Source organism: Sphaerodactylus townsendi, linkage group LG11 (assembly GCF_021028975.2).
Source record: "Sphaerodactylus townsendi isolate TG3544 linkage group LG11, MPM_Stown_v2.3, whole genome shotgun sequence".
In the NCBI taxonomy this organism is placed as follows: Eukaryota; Metazoa; Chordata; class Lepidosauria; order Squamata; family Sphaerodactylidae; genus Sphaerodactylus; species Sphaerodactylus townsendi.
This window is the reverse complement of record NC_059435.1, coordinates 30,210,615-30,236,462: the sequence shown is the minus strand read 5'-3', so window position 1 is coordinate 30,236,462 and position 25,848 is coordinate 30,210,615. Positions and strand designations below refer to the sequence as shown.

Sequence of the window (25,848 nt, the reverse complement as noted above, 5' to 3'; positions counted from 1 at the left end):
TAATGTATTGCAAAAATTTTCATACCACCTCTCCAAAATCTACTCCAAGTAGTTTGGTATGTGATTCCTCATGCAAGTAAGAAAATTGTTCACATAAGTACATTAGAGCTTACGCTTTCAAACTGCACATGAATGGCATCCAGGAGGGAATGGGGCCTTCTTGCAAGTATTTTGGAGGGCCCAAATACAATTACAACTGTATTTGGATTCTTCTGACCATGTTGCCAGCACTTTATCATCTTAAGTTTTTGGAGGGGAACAGCATGTTATACACATGTTCATCCTTCAAAGTGAATGCAATGTCTATGTATTTTAAGTTTGGATCTCAGTACCATCAAGAGAAAGGTTTCTCATTTGCGATGGCCATTTAATATGTTTTGTGCTATTAATGTCATTAATGTGCTATTAATGTCATTAGAGCCCTTCGGGGGAGGGGCGGTATATAAAATTAATTAATTATAAGTTATAATCTGAGCAATAGTCCTTAAAAGCAGTTTACTTAAAAGGAAAAAGTTTTTATCCTGCCTAAATTGAGTCTTAAAGAGATCTCCTGATTTTATGATGATATTATCATTCAATCACATAGAATCCCAGATTCAGATCTAAGTGCTCATGATAATGTGCAACTAGTTTCATTAGTACAGAGTTAGAGATTATATATAAATGGATATTGAAATGTTCATCCCATCCAAAGCAATGTCAAGCCGACATTCAGATGCATTTATGATTGCACATCCACACTTGTGGACTGGTTATGCAGAGGGATGTCCTTAGTATGATTGAGGAAGCTGAAACAGTTGTGATGGGCTGCTTAATTAATTTGGGTAGGTAGCACCAAACAGTATACTTACTAGGTGCCTTTTTGACCAATAAACAGAGCTGTGCCCCAAAGAACTAATAACTTAAATAATTAAATCATGCATATATGATAAGCTTTTGAAGTCTGTTTCAGTTCAAAATGACAAATGTAAACTTGTATTCATGGATTTCTTTCCCCCCCAAAAGCTTGTATAACAACCAGATCACTGACATTGGAGCCAAGTATGTTGCAAGACTCATTGAAGAATGCCCAAGCCTCACATACATTAAGTAGGTATCTGCATATTCTCTCATTATACATATCTTGGTGCAAGAGAAACTCGGCCAGTATGGAGAAGCATAATTTTTCTTATGCTGACTGACACAGTCATGGTTAGCTGCTATTTCTGCCATATGTGCCTCTGACTGGCAGTAGGTTGGGTCCTGCCACATGCAGAAGGGAGAAGTGATGTTTGACAATTTCCCCTCTTGCTGCAGACCTCTGTCCCCTCCATTGAGATGTTCCAGGGGAACACCTGACCCCAAGGAGCAGCATTTCAGAAGGCATGGGAGAAGGAGGGAGAGAAATCAAGATCCCTGACAGAAAGCTTGCTTTCTATCAGCAGATCTTTATGGCAGGATCCAAGCCAATGCTGCTGCTTCTGAACACTAGCCTTTATGGAGCAGCTCATGACTACCACTTTGTGGAATTCATACTGGTAATTCATTTACCATCGACACTGTCCTCATTGTGGTAGTTACTCATTATTAATTAACAGCAAATCCTTTCTCTTTCAAGCCTTTGTTTATAATTATTTATTATCATCATTGTTGCTGGTTATTAAATAAGCAAAAATTAGGGACCAGACTTTCTCTAGATACAAAGAAAGAAAAATCATGTGATACCCATTACTTTCTCCTAATACACTAGTGGTCAGAAATGTTTTCATTCCCTTTTACATGGAATTTGAAATAAAGGCCGTTTGATATCCCAGGAAGTGAACAGAGGGATGGCTCAGATTTAGTATCTGAGCCATCCCTCTGTTCACTTCCTGGGATATCAAACGGCCTTTATTTTCCACTGGCAGAGTGGAACTCCCCCCCCCCCCACCTGCAGCCCACAGACCTATGTAAAATGCTGCTCTCGGAGAATAGGGAACCCAGAGGAGTGGCGTGAGGAGGTCAATATGAGAAGGCGCACAAGGGAAATTGCAAATTTAGCCTGGACCCAATCCAATAAGTACAAGACTAGCGCTTCCCTTCAAGAGCTATTTTGAAGATTCATGGAAGGAGGATACAGGGAGTGCCTTTTAACATGTCTAGCGTCTTGATCTGTTTTTTTTCCCAAGTAAAATCTGTGTCTTTTGCCCTGTGCACATTTGAGCTGAGTGATTGAGATCTATATGAAGGCATCTGCGCTAGTGCTGTGGTCAGTGTCTGAGAGAAATGAATAGCTTTGAAAGTACTGTTGACTTGTCTTCAGACTAAAAGCATGCAATTAATACATTTCTGTGCAGAATAGGAGCCAACAAAATAACTACCGAGGGAGGAAAAAGCCTCGCTTATGCCATCCAGAAGAGTAAAACTATGTATGAAATTGGGTGAGTGAGATCACTTTTGTTCCTGTCAGTTTTTAATGATTGTCTTTTAAAGTATGTCTGGATATACGCAAGTGCTTACCTTTCTGAATACTGCTTGTTCACATTGCCTGATTCTCTAGATGGGTCAAGTTTCTTCTCAGATCCCACCACTGAGTTCTTTGTAGCCAACCTGAACTCACTCCCTTGCATTCGGATCTGAACATATGAATATGCCTTAATGACTCATACCCTTGGCATGGTCAGTATTGTCTACTCAGACTGCAGTGATGACTTTCTAGGGTCTCAGGGGAAGTCTTTTACCTACTGCCTTGCTCCTTTTTTCCTGGAGATGCTGGGGATTGAACCTGGGGTCTTCTGCATGCAAAGTAGATGCTGTGCCACTGAGCAGTAGTAGTTCCACCTCAAGAGTGATCCCAGATGTGGCCATGAGGAGGCAGGACTTTGGGAGGCAAGTCTGCCACCTGTCGAAACTCCTGCCGTCTACCGTGATTCCAGCTATTTCAAGGTTGCTTCCCTGGTCGTAGAATGGGTGTGAGAACCCTAGCTTTCTCCTTTCCCTGGCTGGCCAGTTCCTACATCAGCAAATCTTCTAGATGACTTCCTCCCTATTTTCCTATTTATAAGACTGTTATTTCACCTCCCTTTCTCTTGCCCTTCCAATAGGGCCTGTTCTATCTGCCTTGATTTTCCAACTTCACCTCTCCCTGCCATGACACAGGGCCCATCCACTGCTCCTGCCTTGCCCTTCTCCATGCTCACCCCAATGCCCTTTCCCCAAGAGCTGCCTCTCCTGCCTGTCCCTGAAAGGGCGAGCACATCCAGCCTCACACCCTTCTTTCTTGGTCTCTGTTTCTTGCTCTTTTTCAGCTCTGTTGTGCTTGAAGTGGGGCAAGAAGCTGGGAAGGGCAGAACTAACCTTCTTTCTGGTTCCTGCTGTGCTGCATCTTCCCCTGAGCCCTGCCTGTCCTGCAGGACACTTGTGCTGGCGCTCAGGGCTGTGCTGAACCTGTCCATGTTCCACTATACTCAGGACAGGTGCCAGTTCTTTCCCCTGTGCCTTGCTCCTCGGGGACTGCCAAGCAAGGGGGAAACCCCCTGTTGTGAAATCCAGATAACTGGATTCCTGGACACTCTTGAATGTACTCATTGTTTGATTCATCAGGAGCCTCCTTGAATCACGAGGAAAGGCTGGATATAAATGTTGTAATAAATAAATACATAAAGAAATAAACCCTTCATCTGGAGGGCACTGCTCAGGGCTTACCATAATAGAGGCAAAGCGTAGATTGTGTACATAGAATGTTATGGCTGGGATGATTAACAAGTTGAAGGGCATATGGCTTTAAGTAGCATCCCTGCAGAGTGTGGCCTGCCTGTGTGTTAGAAATCATAGTCCACTGTTTGTGGCGCCACCATCATGGCCATGCAGTATTCACAGCTTATGAAAGCCAAGACACAACATGTGTCCATTTGTGGGTATAACTCCCAAGTTTCCTGGAATGCAAGGTCTGATATGCACCCTGGCTGTTATGAGCAGGTAATGTAATATATTGAGGCAGACATGTATTCCAGGGCTCTGTTTTGGCCTTTAATGCCCAAGAATCAATTGTATTATGAGCATCTCATTTAGGCAGCCAGAGCCTCTTCTAGTGTAACATCGGGGGCTTCTTGAAGCACACATTTAGGGAAACATTGCTTTGGTTAAATTGCCACTCTAGCTTTTCAAGAGACAAATCTGTGCACAGGGGCTGAAATCACTTTTCAGAAAATCCAAGAAAAGTAAGAAACAATACAATTGGTTTACCATTCACGGGTCTCTTCATTTGCTACTTGACGTCTCCTGTTTTTAGAGATAAGTGGTGATCTCTGTCTTAAGACTATTTATGAAAATGCAGATTCTGAGTGATATTTTTTTCTTTGCCATATGTCGATTCTAAATATTTACAGCCTAACCATTAAGTTTTAAACAGTATCTGTCAGAAGAGTTGTACCAGTTCAGTTATATCCCTTATTTTACAAGCTATTTTTCAGTTTTAGCTAAAAATTCTGCTACCTATCTTGATACAATTCCTGTCTTAGCCAAATTTAAAACACTCCTCTCCTGTTCCTGGGACGAAGGGTATAGAATTCCTGTCTGAACCCACTTATTTGTTGGTCTGTGGAAATATTTCCTGGACAACCTTCTCTGATGTAACTCACTTCCAGATTTATCTGACATCTCACACTCTTTGCAATCTGATTTCAGAACTGGATTTCCACAGTGTTGTTCCTTGTGAGAGCAAAGGTAAAGAACCAGCATTTATTCACATGCCCTGCCTTTTTCTCCTCGACAGAATGTGGGGTAATCAGATTGGGGACGAAGGTGCAAAGGCGTTTGCAGAAGCACTGAAGAATCACCCCACTTTAACAAATGTCAGGTAAGGAATTGCGTCAACTTAACACTGCAACCATTCTGTTTTTCTGGGTGACCCTATTTTCAAAGGTTAACTTTTTATGTCAAAATCTTATGTCAGAAGATTTCCACACCATGAAACATGGCAGCAACCCAAATATCAGGGCCAAAGAACAGGACTGTGTAACTGGCCCCAGGATAAGGACATGGAGTGGGTTGTGCTGTGTAGGTTGTCAGACACATCAGGCAGGGCCTGTGTCATCTTTCTTTAGTCTACTGCTGTCTGTATTGTCAATACTGGTACATTCTTGGCAAATACATTTAGTTCCTCATTTAGAGCATCGACCTTTTAAAAGTCAGACATGATTGATGTTTTAAAATATGGTGCTGTGGTGAGAAGACAGTACTGCCAGTCCATATTTGGCTGTAAAAATAACTAAAAATGGAACTGGCATTAGCAGCAACTGCAAATGGAAAGAAAAGCTTTTAAGGTTCAGATTTCCTTTTAAAAAAAACAGCAGTTGTCAATCACTTTTGTTTCATCTCAAAGCCAAATCATAAACTTTGCTGTTTTTTTCACTCAATGAGAACAAGCTGCCATTCTCAGGTTCTCCCACAAGATGGCAAACTTTAGTAGAGTTCTTCAAGGGAAGATGGACAGTCATATTTAGGAGGCGGAAACTATCTTCAAGGTGTAGCTAACGGTAACCCGGTAGGGTTTTCAAGGCAAGAGACAGTGAGAGGTGGTTTGCTATTGCCTGCCTCTGCATAGCAGCTCTGGACTTCCTTGCTGACCTCCAACTCAAGTACTAACCAGGGCAGACCCTGCTCAGCTTCTAAGATCTGGTACAATCGGGCTGGCCTGGGCTATCTAAGTCAGGATGTATGTTTAGAACTGTGGGTAAAATGTAAGTTAGGCGCACACCTGTGTTACTTTAAGCATGTTTTTAAAATGTAAAGTAAGTATGTGATGAACTCATACATGCAAAAGTACATATCCATGAACATTCAGGAGACAGCAAGTAGCCAGTGAAAAGAAATGTGTGGGTCTTGGTGCGGGAAATCAGGGAGCAATGTTATAGACAACTTCAGCAGCTCAATAATAGAGTCATTGCTTGTGTCCCAAGCTGCCAAAAGCTGGGTCTCTGCATCCATTAAGTTAAAATGAAAGAATGCAGAAGTGGTAGAAATGCATGTGTCTGCATTTAGAAGCAAGTGAAATTGACAAGGAACTTGCTTTTGCAGGAGGAAATTGACATTATATATGTCAATTATATGTTACTGCAACTCTAATTTGGCTGAAAAATGTGGTTCTTTGTATGCATGTGGTAGGATGGGTTATGTGTTTCTGTTCCTTCAGGTAATGGGGGCTGTTCCAGGAGTTTTTTATTTTATTTTTTGGCTTCCATTTTGTGCAAATGGAAACCATGCCCTGTGTAGTTGTCCAACCTCCCCTTCATCCATTTTCTCTTCCCCCTTGTTTTCCATTACCAAAAGGATTTTTTTTAAAAAATTCTCTTTGTCATATCAAACTTGAGATGTAACACTGAGACAGAAATACAAACTAGTGTAGTCATTTGGATTAGCTTTGCCAATTTCACATTGAACTAGCGATCTTAATATTCAGGCAGAGCATATGATTAGCACGGTTGATTGGATCAGCTTTGTCAATTTTATGCAGAACTATCAATCTTAACATTCAGGCTGAGATACAAACTGGAATGGTTGATGGATGAGCTTTATCAATTTCTTATCGAACTACCAATGTAACATAAGGACAGAGAACAATTTTGAACCTAGGGACAATTGAAAAGAATACTAAGAGTAATCACTGGATGTAATTGGGGACTGTTGCAGTAATGATTGTGTGTTACTGCAGTTCAAATTTGATTGAAAAATATAGTTCTTTGTGTAAGGGGGTGGGTTATGTGTTTCTTTCCCTTTTGGTAATGGTGCCTGCTCCAAGAGTTGTTTTGGTTTCCATTTTGGGTTGGTAGTTCTCAATAGTAGAAATAGAGGAAGAGACATTTTTGAATTGCTGCTTTAAAATGTAACTGCACAGCAACACTAGAACCCTGCTCAAAAGTAAAGGGGGGGGGGGAGGAGTTGTTCTTCTGCATCATGGATTAAATCCCACCACATTAGGAATTGTAAGTTTTTAGCAGTAGCATGTGGAATGAATGCAACTGAAGAGACATGTGGGGGGACTCAAATGACAGGGGGGAGGGTGTGAAGAATGATTTTACAGAAAACATCTGTAACATACAAAGGTCTGGCCACTGGGTAAATCTGTGATAAGCTGTTCATGGGAGAAAGGCCCACACCCAGTGTTATGCAAAGTAGTTTTATTGCATAGCCTGCTGGAATGTGAGGGGGATGGAAATCCTCTTGGGTTCTTTTGGGAGAGAGTTCCACAATTTTCTGCACCAGAACTGTTACTGAGTGTGCCCTAGAGAGGAGGCACACAGCTAGTAGGTCCTAGTGGGCAGAGCAGTGTGCTATTTTTCTGTTTCCAGGTGGTTGTTTTTTTTTATCGGAGGAAGCCATCAATAATTACTGCCTGAAATGGTATAATCCATTTTTTCTTCTCAGTGTTCTGCAGCCCATTTATTTATTTGTTGGAAAGTTTATATTTTTCTTTCTCTAGTTACTCAGGGCTGCTGACAAACACAGAAACAGTCAAAACTTCAGTAAACGCTCCCCCTTCCAAAAAACCTCTGAAGTTGACAATCTCAGAGACAATACAAACTTGACAATAATAATTTGTTTTGTACACAAACTGATATCCTAAGTGTTATTCATGAAATGGCACCTTGCATGCCCTCCTAAAGGTAGGCAATACCCTCAGAACCTCCTCTTTCATTCCCTCATTTGAAAACATGGGCCCAGTGGCCAAAAATGCCTTACATCAATTAGATGAGAACAGTTCTGTGAGGGGGCATCAGGAGGAGGAGTTGACCAGAGAAGTGCAACTTGTGCATGGATTCATATGTGATATGGGCCTTTAGAGATGTGGGTACTAAGTCATGAGGGGCTTGAAAGGTAAGAACCGGCACCTGAAATGAAGCCCAGATACAAACAGGCAGCCAGTGTAGTTGTTTCAGCATTGTTGTCATGTGTCATCCTGTCACAAGCCTGATTTTTGCATTCTGGACTACTCATGTTGGCCCTGTGTGCACCTGAAGATCTATTTACACAACATTCCCCATCAGTACCTTCCTATTATCCCCAAAAGAACTTATTGTGTTCATTATTTGTTTACAAAATATAGAGATATTTTCAGGCCTTTGAAAGTGGTGTACAAAAATAACATGAGTATATCTAATTAAATAAATAATAGAAAAAGGAACATCACAGCTAGCATAACAACACAGCAACAAAGGGACTGGAACTAGGAAATGGTGGTAGTTTCCACAGCAGGGTGCGGGGAGGGGGCTGGGTGAGCTTGTGTGGTTTTGCCATGGCTGGAGATAAAGTAAAGCAGCAGCAGCAGTAGGGCTGCCATGTGGCGAGTCTCCCTGCCCCAGTCCCCCAGCAATTGTCATCCGCCTGCCAAGGCCACGAGGGCTTTTTCAATTTTTTAAAAATCTGCACTAGACTATCATTATATTGATATACTATTGTAATAATTAGTTCTGTTAATCTCCAACCTTTCTTTTTTCTTTTTTTGAAATAAGTTTGTAGCCCCTTCCATTATGAAAGCATGTCTTTCCTCTTATATCTTAATAAGGGAAGAGGCTGTATACTCACTTTTTAAAAAACTGAAAGTGGAGAATTTAGAGGACCTGTTGTGCCAGGTGTCTCCAACCTTTCTGAGCCTGTTGGCCCATTTGGAATTCCTGCACACCATAATGGGTGCAGCAATAAAATGGCTGCCACACAACAGCTGCTGCGGTTGGTAGAGTTAGCCAGAAAAAAATTGCCATAGCTTAACCTCCATAACATAGCATCAATTCTTGTGCTGTGGTGGCAACTGCCGCCAAAGCAACATTTAAAACATTTGCTCAGCCAATCAGAAGCCTTGTTGGGCAGATGCCCTACCTCACTTCCTGAAAATACTTGGTGGACACCAGAAAAGATGTCAGTAGGTGATATGGTGCCCAGAGGCGGCAGATTGGGGACCCTTGTGTTACACCTATTGTCACAATGGTATGTTAATATGATATCCTAGTGCCGTTTTTTAAAAATAAAAATAAAAAGCCTCCAGTTGTGGGAGAGAAAATGGCTAGAACAAAATTGGCTGTCACATAGTGGGAGGGGGAATTCGATTTTTCCTACCCATGCAATAGCCATTCAGGTTTCACTGCAGTCTTTCCCAAAACTTTGGAGTGAAGCGGGTTTGAGAAAGATCAAAGAAAAGCCAGGGAAACCCACAGAGGTGCACAAGTGTACCCTGATGGAAAATAAAAACACTTCCCAACCCCATTGTACTTGGGACAACATAACCCAAACAAAAATGGCCATTGTTTAAATGGCTGTTCTGAAGACAAAAAAAGTTCAGACTTTGCAAAAACAAATCAGTAAAGACCAAGCAGAGAAATATTTTGGAGTTACCTGTTTCCCCAAAAATAAGACAGGGTCTTATATTAATTTTTGCTCCAAAAGATGCGTTAGGGGTTATTTTCAGGGAATGTCTTATTTTTTCCCCATGATTTTGCGCCCCCCACATGACCAGATCAGCTGCGCCTGGGAATCTGTAACTAGGGCTAATTTTTGGAGTAGGGCTTATATTTCAAGCATCCTCCAAAAATCCTGAAAAATCATGCTAGGGCTTATTTTTGGGGTAGGTCTTATTTTCAGGGAAACAGGCTATTACTTAGAAAGCACTGCTATGCCTTTTGGCTCACCATAAGACTGTGTTTAGCATGCAAGCATCAAGCTTAAAATACCTTCATGTTTTCAGCTGTGTCACACCTGGGCATGGGAGTATGGAAATCACTTTGCATACTTAAGCTAATGTCCAGCTGAGCCTGCACAATGGCAAAGCGCCCTAGGAAACATGCAACTGTTTCAAAGATGAGGGAGTTGGATTTGTGTTTGTGAAATAACAGCATTCCATCCTCCAAGGTTACATGGCAAATATTTGAAACAGGAATCTAGTGGTACCCTATGTACAAATAAGATTTTATTGATTCCTATATAAACATTTAAGGACTAGAGCCTATTTCATCAGATGCATATGCTCTTTTTAAATCTGTTTTTATTATTGTTGTACTGCTGTCTATGCCAATAAAGGCTTGCTTCTTCAAATTGAAGATGCATATGCTTCGCACCTGAACAAGGACATTCACAAAAGGTTCTGCTCGAAAAAAACCTTGTTCGTCTTTAAGGTACCACGAGCAGTGGCGTAGCACCAAGGGGACAGGAGCATGGTAGGGGCGTTCCAGGGCATTCCAGGGGGGCAGGGTGGTGGCGGCAGGGGCACAGGATGCACATGTGCCCCGGGCACAGTTCCCCCTCACTCCAGCCCTGACCACGAGACTCTATCTTTGCTGCAACAAATGACCGCTCCAATGCCACTGAAATGGAAGATATTCAAAAGCAGTTTGGAAATGGTCTGAATTTTGAAAAGTTTGTTCTTTGAAAGTTTTGTGAGTTTAGCATATATTCTGTGAACAGAGCCAATCTAGGAGCATCTACAGAGACTTGGCATGTGTCCCCACATTTAATGAACTAATTAATTATTATTATTAATTTGACTTATTACCCCACTCTCCCCTGCCATGGCAGGCTGGAAAAAAAAACAAGTGCCTATTACAGTTGGCCTTTTCACCATGGCACCTCAACTTCGGGACTCTTCTGCTCACAACTATTTGCCTGGGTCCAAGCTACTTGAGCATTCTCAACCAAGTAATTTCATTCCTTTTAATTCAATTTTTTAAAAACTGAAACCTCCCTTTCACCTAATTTGTGAGTTTGGCCCGTCTTTTCACATTGATTATTGCTGTGGTTGCCAGTCTTCAGGGGAGGCTTAGTGATCTCTCAAAATTACAACAGATCTTCAGAATACTGTGAAGAAAATGACTACTTTCTCTTGTGGAGAAAATGGCTGCTTTGGAGGAGAAACTGTATTGCATTATATACCCTACTGGGTTCCTCCTTTCTCAGGCTCTACCCCCAAATATCCAAGAATTTCCCAACTCAGAACTGACAACCCTGAGTACCACCTTTAGTGAACCTCAAGCTATTTTTATACTGCTGTCTATCATTTTAGTGTGTTGATGTTTTAAGGTGGTCTGCTTTAATTGCTTGTGGTTTGTTATGTGTGGTGTTGTTTTTGTTTTGGAAACTGGAAGCTGTTTCCAGAGCCAATTAACTGAAAGCACAGAATAGAAATGTTTCAGTTAAATAAAAAAGTAATGTTTTTGGCTTCCACTGGAAATGTAACATGAGAACTCCTCAAAGCACGTATAAAGAAAAGTCAAATATATGCCATATACAGATTGTCTGTGCATTTCTTGTACTTGTGAAAAGGGCTAGGGAACAGCCTTGGTGTAACAAGCTTCTTGAGATCCATCTTAAAGACCTGAGCATGTCCAACAAGGTTTTAAACTTATTTTTTACTCTCACAAGTGGCTTTTTAAGTTCTTCTCAGTTTTACAAATGATTTCCCATACAGCCTGGGACACTGCTGTTCAATTAACATAGTGCTAAAGCTTCCAACCCATTGTTCAGTCCTCTGGATCCCAGCTCTAATGAACATTTTTAATCACTATAACTTCTACCCCCAATTGTTACCTTCAAGTTCTTAATTTAAATTATTTATATTTTGCTTGAAAGTCTCCTGAGCTAATTACTGGGTTTGTTCTCTCTCGTCAAGATACAGTTAGATGCATGGCTCGTGTGCTTGGCTCAAAGGAAGACAGGGTAGATTTTTCAATAAATGTTTGTATATTTTGAACATTCACCACCTTCTTTGCATTTGCTCCATTGCTAATTTTCTAGTTTATTCTCCCCTACAAATAAAAATAGCCACTAAAATACGTCATGCATTTTCCGCAAGACCCCAAGGAGGTTCAGTGCAGCAATAAAACATACTATATAGGAAGTTTAATAATGGATTTCATTAGAACAGATTGGATGTTTAGTGTATGAATCACCAGGCGCCAACTGTTATCAGTGGGAATTGTGAATGCTCAGCACCTCTCTGTATAACGGCTGTGATTCAGCCCCACAGCAGTGGAAAGAGCTCTGTACGTCTGCAGAACGTCAGCAGAGATAGCAGCTCATTCATATGCAGGGTGCTGGATTGTAAACCGTGCTGTTTTAGCAGCTCATCTGGAATTAGGGGAAAAATATAGATTGGGATGATTTGTAAATCGTCAATATTGTGGTAATTACACCAGTACTTTAATCCAGCATCTGGCAGAATTTAACAGGAAGACCCTGGAGAATTTTGCCCATTGAGCAATTCTGCACCTTGTGGCTGTACAATATGATACTGTCACCACATGCTATCATATCATTTCAGATCCAGCTTAAGTTACAGATAATTAAGATAAAGTTCTGTTAGTGAGGCTGTGGCTTTTACTAAAAGCTTTGAAATCATCTGTTCTTAAGCAGCTGAGCAATGGAACAGGTCATCGCAGGTTCAGGAAGAAGCCGGCATACCACTTGCCTGGGAACCCAACTCCAGGTGCTTAGAAATTAATGGAGAAGTCTCCCTTGAATTGCTGGTTTAATAGAGAAGACTGCCATGGATTGGAAGTGGTTACTTCCAGTTATTTGTTCTGAACCACCCGGCCTTTTGTTGGAGCGTTATTTCTTAGTATGCACTATTGCATTTCCACATTGAAAACGCTTCAGGGTGCTGTGTTCTGGGTATAAGAAAGGTCAAAGCAAGCATTGGGGAAAAGAGGGAGGGTTTTGCCCCTTTTTTCCCTCTCTTCACAGCAAGCTGACTGTTACTTGGATATGAATTTACCACAGATTTAGCTTTGGAAACTGGAAACGCTTTCTGGTTTTCCTCTCCAAAGCAACTAAATAGTCTGATTTAGATGAACTCAGACTATTTTCCCTGAATACATTTGTTCAATTTAAAATATTTATAAGCACTCACAGCTATACTCGATCCCAAGGTAGCTGTATTATTTTATTGTATTTGTATTGGATCTGCATTTTGCATATACCTTTCTGTGAAGCATCAGGTTTGTAAAAAAAAACAGACCTGTAGGGGAGAGCATATAGTGGTTGAAAACAAACAAAAAACCCCATGATCCAGCATCCTGTTCTCCAAGATGGCCAACCAAGATGTGCCTAAAAGGCTTAGAAGCAGAGCATAGAAACCAAAGCCTCCCCTATTGTACTCTCTAAGGCTCATTCCGCACATGCAGAATAATGCACTTTCAAACTGCTTTCAGTGCTCTTTGAAGCTGTGCGGAATGGCAAAATCCACTTGCAAACAGTTGTGAAAATGATTTGAAAACGCATTATTTTGCGTGTGCGGAAGGGGCCTAAGTATCTAATATTCAAAGGCATCTTGGCTAATAGCGGTTGATGGACTTATCCTCCATGAATTTGTCTAATCCTTATTTAAAAGCTGGTAACCTCTGTACAAAATGGTGAACGTATTGAAAACCCTGTTAAAAACTACACTGTTTTCACAGATATCCTGCATCTTCCTTACCCTGAGGAACAATATATGTATCTTTTGAGCAGGTTTTTGACAAACAATTTATACTCTGTCTTTAGCAATATGAGAACTGCTTGCTCATTTTTTGGGGTACACTAATCCAGTGCCACAGCTGACATGTTGCAACCACACAACAAGTGAATGGTATGGTTCTTTGCCATGCAGGCATCTCTTCCTTCGTGTGGGAAGGACCACTATTTCCCCTGCCCTTTTGGTTCCAACAAAGTCTTAGTTGAGCATGGTTGAAGCAGTTTACAGGAAAATGGGCTCCTATGCCTCTGAGGTAAAATGTTTCTCAAGCCTTAGAAGACCAAGACAACAGTTTTGCTGCAGTTCTCCCTATTGATCTGTTATTTTCCCCCTGGTCCTTTCTCTAAGGAAATTAGAGCAGAACATATGGTTCTGCTTCATCCATTTTACCCTCACAACAACTTTTTGAGGTAGGTTAGGCTGAGACACAGTCACCAGAGTCATCTTGTAAGCATCATAATTGAACCCAGACTGTCACAAGCTTAGTCGCCCCACTGTCATACAAAAGTGCTAGAGAGCTGTCAAAGTTTAACCTGACCTGCAGTACACCATAGTTTTGATATTTCAGTGTGAATAAACATTTTTGTCATTTCTGAGAGTGCTTTGGCTGTTACTGGCTGTTAAGGAGAAAACACATATTTACTGCTGATGTGTTTTTCAAACATTTTCTTTTCCCTCACAGTCTTGCATTCAGTGGTATCACTACGGAAGGGGGCAAATGTCTTGCAGAAGCAATGAAGCACAACAGCACTGTGAATATATTTTGGTGAGGAACAAATTGCCATGTGTGCTTTGAATATCCTAGTGGGGAAAGGGCAGATTTACTAGGAAGAGGGGTATGCGGGCTGTGTGTTGGGTCTGTATACTTTGGAAAGAAGGAAGTCAGTAGGACTAACAGAGTTTTCCAGGTGCTGAGGTATTCCATATTTTGGAAAGGATGGGGGTATTAGTGGAGTTAGCTTAGACTAGAAAGACTAATTCAGTACAAGCTTACCTGGCTTTGCTTGTTTGTGAGGAAAACAGAAAAGTGCATAAGGTGAGGGAGAAATGAACACTGAGCCTGTTACAAGATGGAGAAAATGAGGGAAAGGAGAAAGCTGGGAGTGAACCAACTGGGGGATTTCTAGACATGTCACCTTATTCATTCCTAACTAAACGAAAATTTAGTATTTTTAAGCAGTAGAGAGAAGGGAGAGGGAACATATTTCCCAGTTGAAAGGAATAAAAGTGACAGGTATTTCATCTGCCTTCTCAGTTGTGACAGGAAATATATTCAGATGTAAGTTTTAGGATACTTCATCCTGCAGGGTGGGGGTGGGCTGGATTCCCATGTTTCTGATTTAGCACTGTAGTGTTCAGGCAAAACCAAGAGTTTTTGTGGGAATTCTGTGTTTTATTCCCTTGGGCCACAATTTTGATGACTTCTCCCTTGAATGAAAGCACAAGCCCCTCATGAAAGACTCAATTCTAGTGCAAGTCAGTCAGGAAGGGAGGGGGTGCCATGGTTCTGTACTGAAGGACTGGAAAGTCTTGACCAATGCTCTCAATCCCTGAAATAAGACCTGTCTGAATGAATCCAAAGTCGAGAAAAAGCACCATTTCTTCACTCCAGGGAGAAACGAAGGCCGTGCCTTACCACAGAAAAGCAGTTGAGACTGGCAGCTGAGAAGGAATCCATTTCTACCTACATAGTCTTGTCAAGACAAGTAAATATGCAAGGAAGAAATGTAGCTTAGGGGCTTTCCAAGAAGAATTTTTCTTGTAAATTCTCTAGAGGATTGGAGGAAAGCAAAATCAGATTGTCACATCCAGATAGTAGAATAAACAGCAGGTAATATAAACTGCCTTGGGGAAATCGTTACTCTTTTGTGCCATCAGGGGCTTTCGTGTTCTCTTGCAGTTGCTCAAAAGTGGCAGAGGAGCCCCAGCCAGAGCAATGCAGAATTCAGGTTAATATATCAAACAAAGATCAATGGAATTTTCTGGGTGCATTCCCTGAAGTAGCCACCTAATTTTTATAGTCTTTGCTGTGTTCTCAACAGACACCCCATCAACATGGTAAATAACTCTTTGTATTTAGTTTCTGTCCTAAACACATTTACCTTCAAGGCCAGTTTTAAAGCAGGGAGGCAAACTCTTACTCCAGCCAAAGTGATGAAAGTCTGAACTCTACAAACTTTTATTTCACCATAGGGTCTAATAATGCATGACTGGCCGTGACAAAATGTTGAACAATTAGTCATGAGGCTGATAAGAGGGGAGGTGAAACTTGACGGAACCCCAAATGGTCTGATGCAAGGCTCTGGGAAGCAGTGACTGCAGTTTTACGTCATGAACAATAAAGAAGTGAACTGAACAACCATGCTAGGAAACATGTTCCAATTTGCATTGCCCTGAAAGTGCATGAACACAGTAGATGGGCAACACTTTGCACATGGCAATGTATATGTAGCAAAGAGTTATGGGACCTAGAGCAAGGCTATCTGTAGAACTGTCCATGCCTTTTATTGGGATTACTGAAGAAAAAATGCTCAAGTCTCAGTTCATGTTGGCAGTCTAGGAACAGCTCTCATCATGGTTGGACTAACCCATAGGCTGATGAAGCTATAGCCTTTTTCCTCCCTGCCAGGTTGCAGCTTATAGTGATCCTATAAGGTTTTCAAGGCAAGAGACATTCAGAGGTGGTTTGCCACTGCTGGTCTCTGTGTTATAGTGCAGGACTTCCATGGTAGACCCCCTTCCAAGTACTAACCAGGGCTAACCCTGCTTAGCCTCTGATGAAGTTGGCCTAGCCTGGACTATCCAGGTCAGGGCTGTGGCTTCAGACTGCTGTATTTTATTAGGCCCTCAGTTCAGCCTCATGATCACTTAGTGGACAGTCACTGTCTCTCTTAGTGTAGCTTTTCTGGAGGGATAATCTCTGTTTGATGCCCTGAACCTCTTTGAAGAATTCAACAAATAAAGCAAAATTTTAAAATGCTGGGAAACAGGCTTAGGGCTCTCATGCACTTAATTTGGGCCTGCCCCAGCTCTGTGAAAAATAAAACATGAAAAGATACGCAGACATGCACTAGGTTTCCTCACATAATTGATTCATTATTGGGCATAAACATTAGTAACAACATTGCTCAAAGCCAGTGTGGCATACTGCTTAAGAGCGTCGGACTCATATCTGGAAGATCATACCTTGGAAGTTCACTGGGTGTCCTTGGGCCAGTCATAATATCTCAACCTAATCTACCACATAGGCTTGTTGTGAAGATAAAATGAGGAGAGAAGAAAGATGTAAGCTACTTTGGGTCCCCATTGAGGATAAAGGCAGGATATAAATTAAGTAAATAAGTAGTAAATAAAAGTTTAGATCAGCTGCAGATCTCAGATTTGGTTTCCAGAGAGCTTAATATTGGTTTAAAGGGGCCTATTGGGAAAACTAAACACGTCCATAGACAGCCTTCACTTAGATGGGTAGTTGGAAAGGATTGGATACAGATCTAGTCCAGCATTCAAGTAGCTAGATGTGTTGCAGACTATGCACTGGTGTTTTTAGACCCTGAAATTCTATTTCAGCCCATCCCATGCACCCTTCCCAAAAGCCATTTCTGAAAGTCAGGGAACTCCCCGAAGCAGCATCTAATTTGGGACAGGTCACTTAGGGATATGAATCTTGTTGAAGTGTTTTGATTTCATTCTGAGCCGGCAAGATCATTGAAGAAAATGTTCTGCCATCCAGCCCTAAAGTCCTCTGGTAGCAACTTTTATTTCTACTTAAAAATGTACACAAAAAACAAACATTGACCAAGTTATCAAGTATTTATTTCACAGAGACTTCTGGTTTCCTCTGCACCAAATAAACTTAAACACTAAACTTTCAGCATTTGGCCATTAAATATCAAAGCAAAACTAAATCTTTAGCATCATATTGATAACAGGTCTCACTTTTCTGTATCTTATTTGGATCAGTCTTTAACCGTAAAGTCCTCTGAAATAAAACAATAGTCACCAGAGCTGCACATCATTGGCAATTTAGACATCACAGAATCCAAAAGAGAACTATCCAACATTTTGAACTGCAGAACAGTCACAAATTCTCATGAATGAAACTCTTTTTATTCAAATTAGGCTGACAGAGAACGAGTTGAATGATGAAGCAGCTGAGGTTTTTGCCAACATTTTGAACTGCAGAACAGTCACAAATTCTCATGAATGAAACCTTTTATATTCAAATTAGGCTGACAAAGAACGAGTTGAATGACGAAGCAGCTGAGGTTTTTGCCGAAATGCTTAAGGTCAACAAGAAGTTGGGCCATCTTTGGTGAGTTACATTGGTTCATGGAGGATCTCTTAGAGGCCTAATTCAGCTTAGGACTGTGGCATGGTGGGGTGGAGGAGCTCCTGCCTTTTATCCCCCTCTGTGCCATTTTCCTGAGCCAAAAAGGCCTGGAGAGGCATTACTGGCCTCATCTTGGAGTGCCAGACTTGCACATGCAGTTCCAAAATGGGGCAAATAACTCCCCCCGGGCTGTTTCAGCTCTGGAAAACAGTGCAGGAGACACTGGAGTCCCTCCTCCCCCTGCACTGAAATCCAAACCTACAGGGATCTCTGCAGACAATTAAAGTGTCGTTCCTTGCCACTCATTACATAACACAATGTGTGGTTTGATCCGATGGCCATGTCGGGATCACTACTAGCACGTGGAGAGGCCAGTTCACTGTGACTCCCATAAACCCAACAAACTTGTCATTACCCAACAAACATAAGAGGGATCCACCACTCCCTTACCTCCAGAGTAACATAAGACGGTGGTCTTGGGGGGAAAGTTCAGATGAGAGGACTCAGCCAGAGCCAGTTTGGGTATCTGTAAAGGCTCATATAATTTGAAAAGCACAGCTTTCAGGCTTGAAAAAGGCTTGGGAAGAAACACGCTAGAAAACATGATAAATGGGATGTAACCTGTGCAGTAAAACAGCTCTGTGTATGAGTTCTCTGTTTTGGGTAGAAAGAGAGAGCTCCTGTTTTAACTTGAGGGGGAACAACAGCTACTCTCTGAAATGATTCGCCTCATTTTTATTGGCTCTCTGACTAGGCCCTTCACATCTCTTCTTAAATGGTGCCATGCCAGTTTAAGGGAGCCAGTGACTTGCCTCCTCCAGCAGTAGCTTGGATCCAGCCTGAATAATCCGCCAGACAGCTGCTGTGCTGTGATCAGAGAGCAGCTGTGTGGTCAAGAAAACAATTGCTCTCAGTAACCCTGAAAGACGCCCGGGCACTTTAGACTGAAGAGGCTCAGAGCCTCTTGGCCATGCTTCTATGGGGGAATTGTCTGATTCCAAACAGGGCAGCCATGCAGATGGAAATCAGAAACCGCTGCTTCCTGGCATGCTACCAGCCGTGTTCACCAAAAGGAGCGTTGATTTTCCTCCTCAGCTGTACCGGGGACAAGCCAAGTGTGTTACAGGCAGGATGCTGCAAACCAGGCGCAAACAGGAGAGCCTGTCCAATGCAAAGTGCTTTTCTTTTTCTTTTTTAAGGCTTATCCAGAATCAGATCACTGCCAAAGGAGCCAAGTGCCTGGCTGATGCTCTGCAGGACAATACGGCCATTAAAGAAGTCTGGTAAGGACAGTTCTGTCACTTTCAGAAGGGTGACACTCAGAAGGCTCCTCAAGCTTTTGCGTGTGTAATACGTGCGCCAAGCCTCATCCAGCAAATTACTAATCCCCAAGAAAGTTAAGTAAAAAAAAGAGCACGCTGATAATCTCAGGGTTATTTCACCCATCCTAATCCAGATTCTCATTGAAGTATACGGTTGATGAAAAGTAGTGTGCATATCTTACGTGTACCACTTAGGTGTGCAATAAAGGTGGCAACAGACCAAAAAAAAATTTCTGACCAGTACTACAGGCAAAGGCTTGTAGCTCCACTGTTCTTTAACCTGACTCCTTTAGCTTTACGCCCCGCCCCCCCCTTTCCTTTGCCCCACAAGCAAAAACTCAGCCAGGAATTCAGAAGGTAGCCACAGGAACAGCCTTGTGAGAAAAAAGGCTGCAGTGGTGGCTTACACTGGAACAACCATTGCTAAGCTTCACTCGATCACTAGTTGGACTCCCTTGTTATCAGTACTGGCTTTGGCTTTTTTTAAGGGTAGGTAAGTATATGCTTTATAGGGCCAAATGTGAAGTGTGTGGCCCTCAAAACTGGGGATTAATTTTGTAGCTAGTTTATGAGCTGAACTGATAGGCAAACCATCCTTTAATACATTTATGCCAGGGGTTTTCATTAACTGCCAGCTGGATGCTGCAGAGTAGCTTGTGCATCCCCTAAAAGACCCAGAAAAAAGTCTGCTCTGTGCTTTTCTGTTTTAAAATATTCTTTTCTTTCTTACATTTTTATTTGTGCTGATCAGCTGATAGCTTCATTTCTAATGCTCTTCCTCCTCGTTATAGAACAAAACTTTGTAGCATGCTGAGGTACATTTCATCAGCTGTATACTTCGGTGATATTTTTCATGAAAAAAAGGATAGCCAACCCTGATTTATAGTGCGCACAGCCATGTCGACTTTTTGTTCATACCACAGTTTCCTTCCGAGTCAACACAGCTTGAATTGGGCTGCTAAAGTAGCATTGATCCCCACGATAATGGTGAACCTGGCCTTCTCTGGTGACCTTGCTTGTGGGGGTTAGATGAGAACATGATGAGATCATTGCAGCTTAGGGGTGCCAATAGGCCTGGAGAAAAAAAGGCCTTAGCCCTTAAAAAAGATTTATGTGCAATTTGTGGGGGTGGGGCACGCCTAACACTGGTGCAAGGGGCAAATGAACTGGTGAGGGTGGCAAATGGGAATGCATGGATCTGTGTTGCCCAAACATGGAAGCTGCCACAGCATTAGAAGCTCTCCAGTGCAGGAGCCTGCCCTGGCGCAGGTGGAGCATTCCAGGGGCATTCATGGGGAAGGAGCTGACGTTAGTCTGCTTCTGTGGGGATTTCAGCCCAGAAATGCTTCCTACACCTGCTGGTGACTTACAACATGAAAATAATAGGTGTAAGCCCTTGAAAAACAATGATGAGTTGTGGGATTTGAGATTTTCTGTTTCCTTTCACCTCCTCTGCACTTCCCCAGTTTTCTTTGGAGGTGGTGCCATGAAACCATGAACACCATGAAACCCCCCCCCCCCCCCCCCCCCGCCCGGGTAGATTGCACTGTCCATGTATGGAAATGGGCAATTGAAACTTTTTTTAATGGCAGGAGGTAAATAACATCCCATTAAGCCTCTATTACGCCAATTGCAGCTTACCCAGAGAGGTTGGCAGAGCTATCCTCCCCTCTCCAAAGAATTCGAGAAAAGTTCTGACTTGGCGAGAAGCAGTATAACAGAACAGCCTGTGCTACTCGCAATCCAATAGGCATACCTTTCTTCAGAAAAATAAGAGGCCTACCTTCTCTAAACTAAACAATTTAAGTCATTTTTAACTTTAGAACTGTCCAGGTTTTATATAGCCATTCTATTTCAGGAAAGGCTCCTCAAATACTGTTTTTTCCATTCTGCCAGTTCCTTGCCCTACAGAACGAAGCGGCATCTTGTACTTTTCTTCCCAAAACAAACAGGAAATGGGAAATGCTCTTTTAAAAAACCTGAAGAAACAGCTACTTCTTTTTAATTTCCCCCTTCTCTCTCTCTCTACCTCCAACAGCTTAAATGGAAACCTAATAAGCCAAGAGGAAGCAAAAGCTTTTGAAAATGAAAAAAGGATCATTTGCTTTTGAGAAATTACTTTCCAGTTTGGATACTTGCCTGTATGTCAAGAGCTGTTGCCACTGCAATTGAAGCCAGAACACCTACAGCAGTTCAAATTGGATGTGAGGCTAGAGTACGCTACAGTCAATGTAAAAAATGGATAGAAAGCTTGTGATAAGACTTCCTAGTGTTGTTCCTTTAGCAGTCTTGCAAAACTGGGCTGGAGTGTTTGCTCATCTTTAATTCTGGGTTTTTCTAAATTAAATCCCCTCCTTCTCAAAGCTGCTGTTGGGATGGGGGTATTGACCCAGATCATAGATGGTTCATATATCATTTAATCCAACTGTTTGAAGCCTGCATTATTCTGTGTGTTCTTGAAAAAACCACCACTCTTGCTTTTACATCTTAAAGGGAACATTATCTTAGTTTGCACCCTACTTCTCCAGAAAAAGGTCTCTTTGTAAGTGGTCAAACATGCATCATCTCTGTGTTCTTAATATATTAGTGATGTACATAAATGTAAATAAGTCTGTCTAACTTTATTTATTATGGAGGGAGTTTACATGTGGAAGTGGAAGATCCACACGCTAATAGCTGGTATTCATCAAGTAGTTGACTATTATTGATCATCAGGTGACTTATTTATTGCTGTTGCTTCAATTTGTCACCCTTTTTGATTTGCATTGTCAAAACCAATGTACTGCAAAGATGTGAGGCACAGTGGTACAGATGGGAGAGTCATTCCATCTACATGGGCAGCCACCTAAGTGGCCACACACATTTGAACACAGGAACAGGGACTGGTGTGTTAGTCTGCCTGTTTTACATGGGGACTGAGACTCTGTGCCAAAGTTCCTGGGGGGCGGGATCAACATTCCAATGAACGTTCACATTCAGAGGCAGTAAACCTCTAAACATCAGTGCCAGGAGGCAGCATTAGGGGGATACCCCAGCCTCCATGCCCTGTTATTGGCCTTCCATAATAACTGGTTGGCTACTGTGTGAGACAGGATGCTGGATTAGATGGACCATTGTTCTAAGACAGCCAGCATTGTAATGGGGTTAAGAGCAGGTGATTCTAATCTGGAGAACTAGGTTTGATTCTCCACTCCTCCACCTGAGTGGCGGAGGCTTATCTGGTGGACCAGATGTGTTTCCGCATTCCTACATTCCTGCTGGGTGATCCTGGGCTAGCCACAGTTCTTCAGAACTCTCTCAGCCCCACCTACCTCACAAGGTGTCTGGTGAGGAGAGAAAGGGAAAGGAGCTTGTAGTCCACCTTGAGTTGCCTTAGAGGAGAGAAAGGTGGGGTATAAATCCAAACTCCTCCTCTTCTTCTAGCAGAGCTCTTCTTATGTCCATAGCTCCTCATCACCCTGGGGACTGAGTTGTATAGCAACTCATATCATTTCTCCTTCATACAGTGTTTGGGTTGGGTCTACATGAAAGGGTTGGCCTAGAAGGAAACTTTCTTCCAGGGCCTGTGGTGGTTCTTTGCAGCCCTGCTCCTTCACATCACAACATTCATCATGATTAGTGTTCAACCTCTAGATATACAAGATTGTGTGATTGGCTTTGACAGGAGTGTGAAGTCGTTTCTCTTCTGGACCACTGTACTACCACTCTCCCCCTTAGCAATATCCTCACGCACACAAATATTCTCCAGTTTATCCATATACCCATTAATTTAAGTGCCTTCTTAATTCAGTTTCTTAGCCTCTTTTAACAAAAGCTCCATCTGCCAGCATTCATTTAGAAAAATCCTGTGACAGACTGCAGAAAAGGGGTTAATTTCAAAGCGCAGTTCTAACAGAGAAAAATAATCTAATAAGTTAACCCAGAGCTCCACCTGATTGGCTGGCTGGTACTGCAGCTGTCTATAAAGCCCAGAGGGTGTGTGTTTGTGGGGCAGATGGGGAAAGGGCAGAGAGCCAGAAAGCTGAGGGAAAGAGCGTTGCTGTATAGCCAGTTTTGTTAAAGTTCCAAGAGAAATATCATCACAGGGATAATACTTACAACACACAGAGGGCTTGATTATAGATCTCTGCAGAGAAAGCCCTAGATACAAGACCATGGAGTCTCTGAGGGCGTTTGTTATTTAATTGTCAGAGTTAGGGGTGGGTTCTAGTTGTGATACCGCAGAGCCCTGCTCTGTGAAGCCCAGTGTGTCTCTCTTTAGTGGAAAGAGTAGGATATTTAAATATTTGTCTGAATCTGTGAAAGGAAGATTTTTCCCTTGAAGAAAGTAGTTTAGTGAAGAAAAATTTATTAAAACTGAGTTGAAGATCTTTCTGTAACAACTAATGTGTGTCTGCAACAACTAAAAGATTTATTTAAGTATTCCTGCCTAAGAAAATGAAAAGCTTAACTATCTCTGTAACATCTGTTCTCGTAAATCTGTAAATAAATGTTCCATCTTGTTTGTTTGTTAATAAGCTTCAGAAGTAATTTAAGTGTGCCTGATAAGAGCAAATCAATTTTGGAGGGAAAAGAGAAATCTCACAGTGTTAACAATATTCCCTCAGAGGTGGCAGCAAAGAATAAGCCTGTCAGGATCTCCTGAAGAGCTTGGGGGTGTTCCTGCTCACTCTCTGTTCAGCCCCTAGGGCAGGGTTCTGCAACCTGCGGCTCTCCAGATGTTCATGGACTACAAATCCCATCAACCCCTGCCAGCATGGCCAATTGACCATGCTGGCAGGGGCTGATGGGAATTGTAGTCAATGAACATCTGGAGAGCTGCAGGCTGCAGTCCCCTGCCCTAGGCCTTTTTACCACTGGTGGGGTGGGGCAACAATCTGTACCATTACAGATCCTTTCCCAGTTTTCTCCCTTCTTCCTCTCCCTTGTTTCTTATACATACAAGGATTTTAGACTTCAAGGTCAGAGAAGACTTATGCCACCCTCTGAGCTGGGTATAGTTTTGGAAGATGTCTCATATGGAGACCATGCATGTTCTCTGCCTCTGAAAATGAGTGGAAAGTGTTGCTTTTTCCCCAATAACCTCAGCCAGTATTCAGTCTCCGAAACTGCATAGAAACCCAGTTCATTATTCAGAGCATCAGGAGTTAAATTGCTCTTCATTCTTGAAAAAAATAGAGTCACTAAGCTAGAGGGTTGATTCTGATGACAAGGTCAGCTACAGTGGACTATTTAGAAATCCTAGGGTGACTTCACCAACTTTGTCTGACTGTGTTTCTTGGAAAACAGAGCTTCGCTACTTGAATCATTTTGAACTGCTTGGCATAACAAGTTTGGGGAATAGGCTTTTTCCAGTGAATTCAGTTTGGAGGCTTACAATGGGGGCTTTATTCAGCAGCATTCAAGACCTTGGAAATAAAAATAGGTTTAAGTTCCAAGTTAAAATAGATCAGTACATAGCAAAATCCAGTAGCTGGCTAAAATCCTTCCCAAACATTTACTGGGAGAGAAGAGGGGTCTGTCACCCTGTGAGTAAATTCATCTTGAAGAATGTTATTCAACTTTCTGATTTGCTTATTTTAATTGTGACTCGCAAATCAGACCTGAGTTACACACAATTCAAGCAACACACTGGCTGGCTTTGCTGTTGCCCTAGGACAAGCCTAGGAGGCTTGTAAGTGCTCAGAATGTGCCAGTTGTGGGCTGTGGTAAGAGCAGGTGCATATGAATAAGAGTACAGCACGACCAGCAAAACTGCCAGCTTTTCCTTGGACAGGACAGTTGGGCAGCATGAAGTTACAACTTGTATAACTCAAGCTTAGATTGCCGTTTAGAATTCACCCTTGCAGCGATTAAAGAATTAGAAATGGCAGGACCTAATATCTAATCAAACCAAAAGGATACCTACCACTCTGAAGCTACTGGCTAGTGAAAAAACAACCAATAATAAGATGCAAAGTGCTCATTTAATAACAAGGTGTAACAGCCATATAACACAAGAACAACAAATGAACAAGAAGACAGACCAATGTATCTGCTAACCAGCCAATAAGCAGTACGAAAGCCCCCCTGGAGAAAAAGTCAAACTACAAAAATATACAGTTACCCTTCTCTGCTACAGACGCCCACCCCTTACCTTGTTCCTCAGTGACCCCTAACCCCTACGAGCACCATTTTGTGAAGATGTGCTACCGGGAGGGGCGGGCAGGAAAATTTAGTCTGCATCCAGCCCTACATTTCCCCCCATATATTAATTACAACAATTTAGCATTACAGTACTCTTTTTAAAATCACAGTTTTGTTTGAAAAAATACCCAGACTGCTGTTTTCTCAGAGTCCTGTTCTGTTTTGCTGATGAATAAAAATAAAAATTCTGGTGATGTTCTACGTTATCCTTAGAGGATTCTTTCAGTTCTCACTGTTCATTTTTAATCAGTCATCTCACAAGCTTTGCAAGGAGGTTGGTCAAATGAAGTCCTAATGGAACTATTACTTTTGTCCCTCTCTGATCTAGTTTGATGGTCCAGATTTCTCACTAATAATCCTGATTTATTTTATAATTTGAGTCTAATTATGATCTGATGAACAGAAAAGAATTAAGAGAAAAAGGTGGGCACGGATGACCTTGGGGATCCTTATCTTCCATTGTGGAAAAGATTAATTTGTTCTTAAATCATGCATTTAAACATTTCAGGGACTCAAATGTGCACATTCCACAAAATTATACCTAAGACCAAAAGTAT

General features: G+C 41.9%; 1 protein-coding gene across 1 annotated transcript in view; it reads left to right on the top strand.

The window, feature by feature from the left end:
• NOD1 (nucleotide binding oligomerization domain containing 1) overlaps positions 1-22,363 on the top strand; it is a 38,935-nt gene extending 16,572 nt beyond the window's left edge. The window contains exons 6-12 of the mRNA XM_048511739.1: positions 1,006-1,089; positions 2,316-2,399; positions 4,733-4,816; positions 14,136-14,219; positions 17,682-17,765; positions 18,983-19,066; positions 21,144-22,363. Of these exons, the coding sequence (XP_048367696.1) occupies positions 1,006-1,089; positions 2,316-2,399; positions 4,733-4,816; positions 14,136-14,219; positions 17,682-17,765; positions 18,983-19,066; positions 21,144-21,216 (577 nt within the window). The 3' untranslated portion in view covers positions 21,217-22,363. The remainder of the gene's footprint in view (positions 1-1,005; positions 1,090-2,315; positions 2,400-4,732; positions 4,817-14,135; positions 14,220-17,681; positions 17,766-18,982; positions 19,067-21,143) is intronic.
• Positions 22,364-25,848: the final 3,485 nt, after the last annotated feature.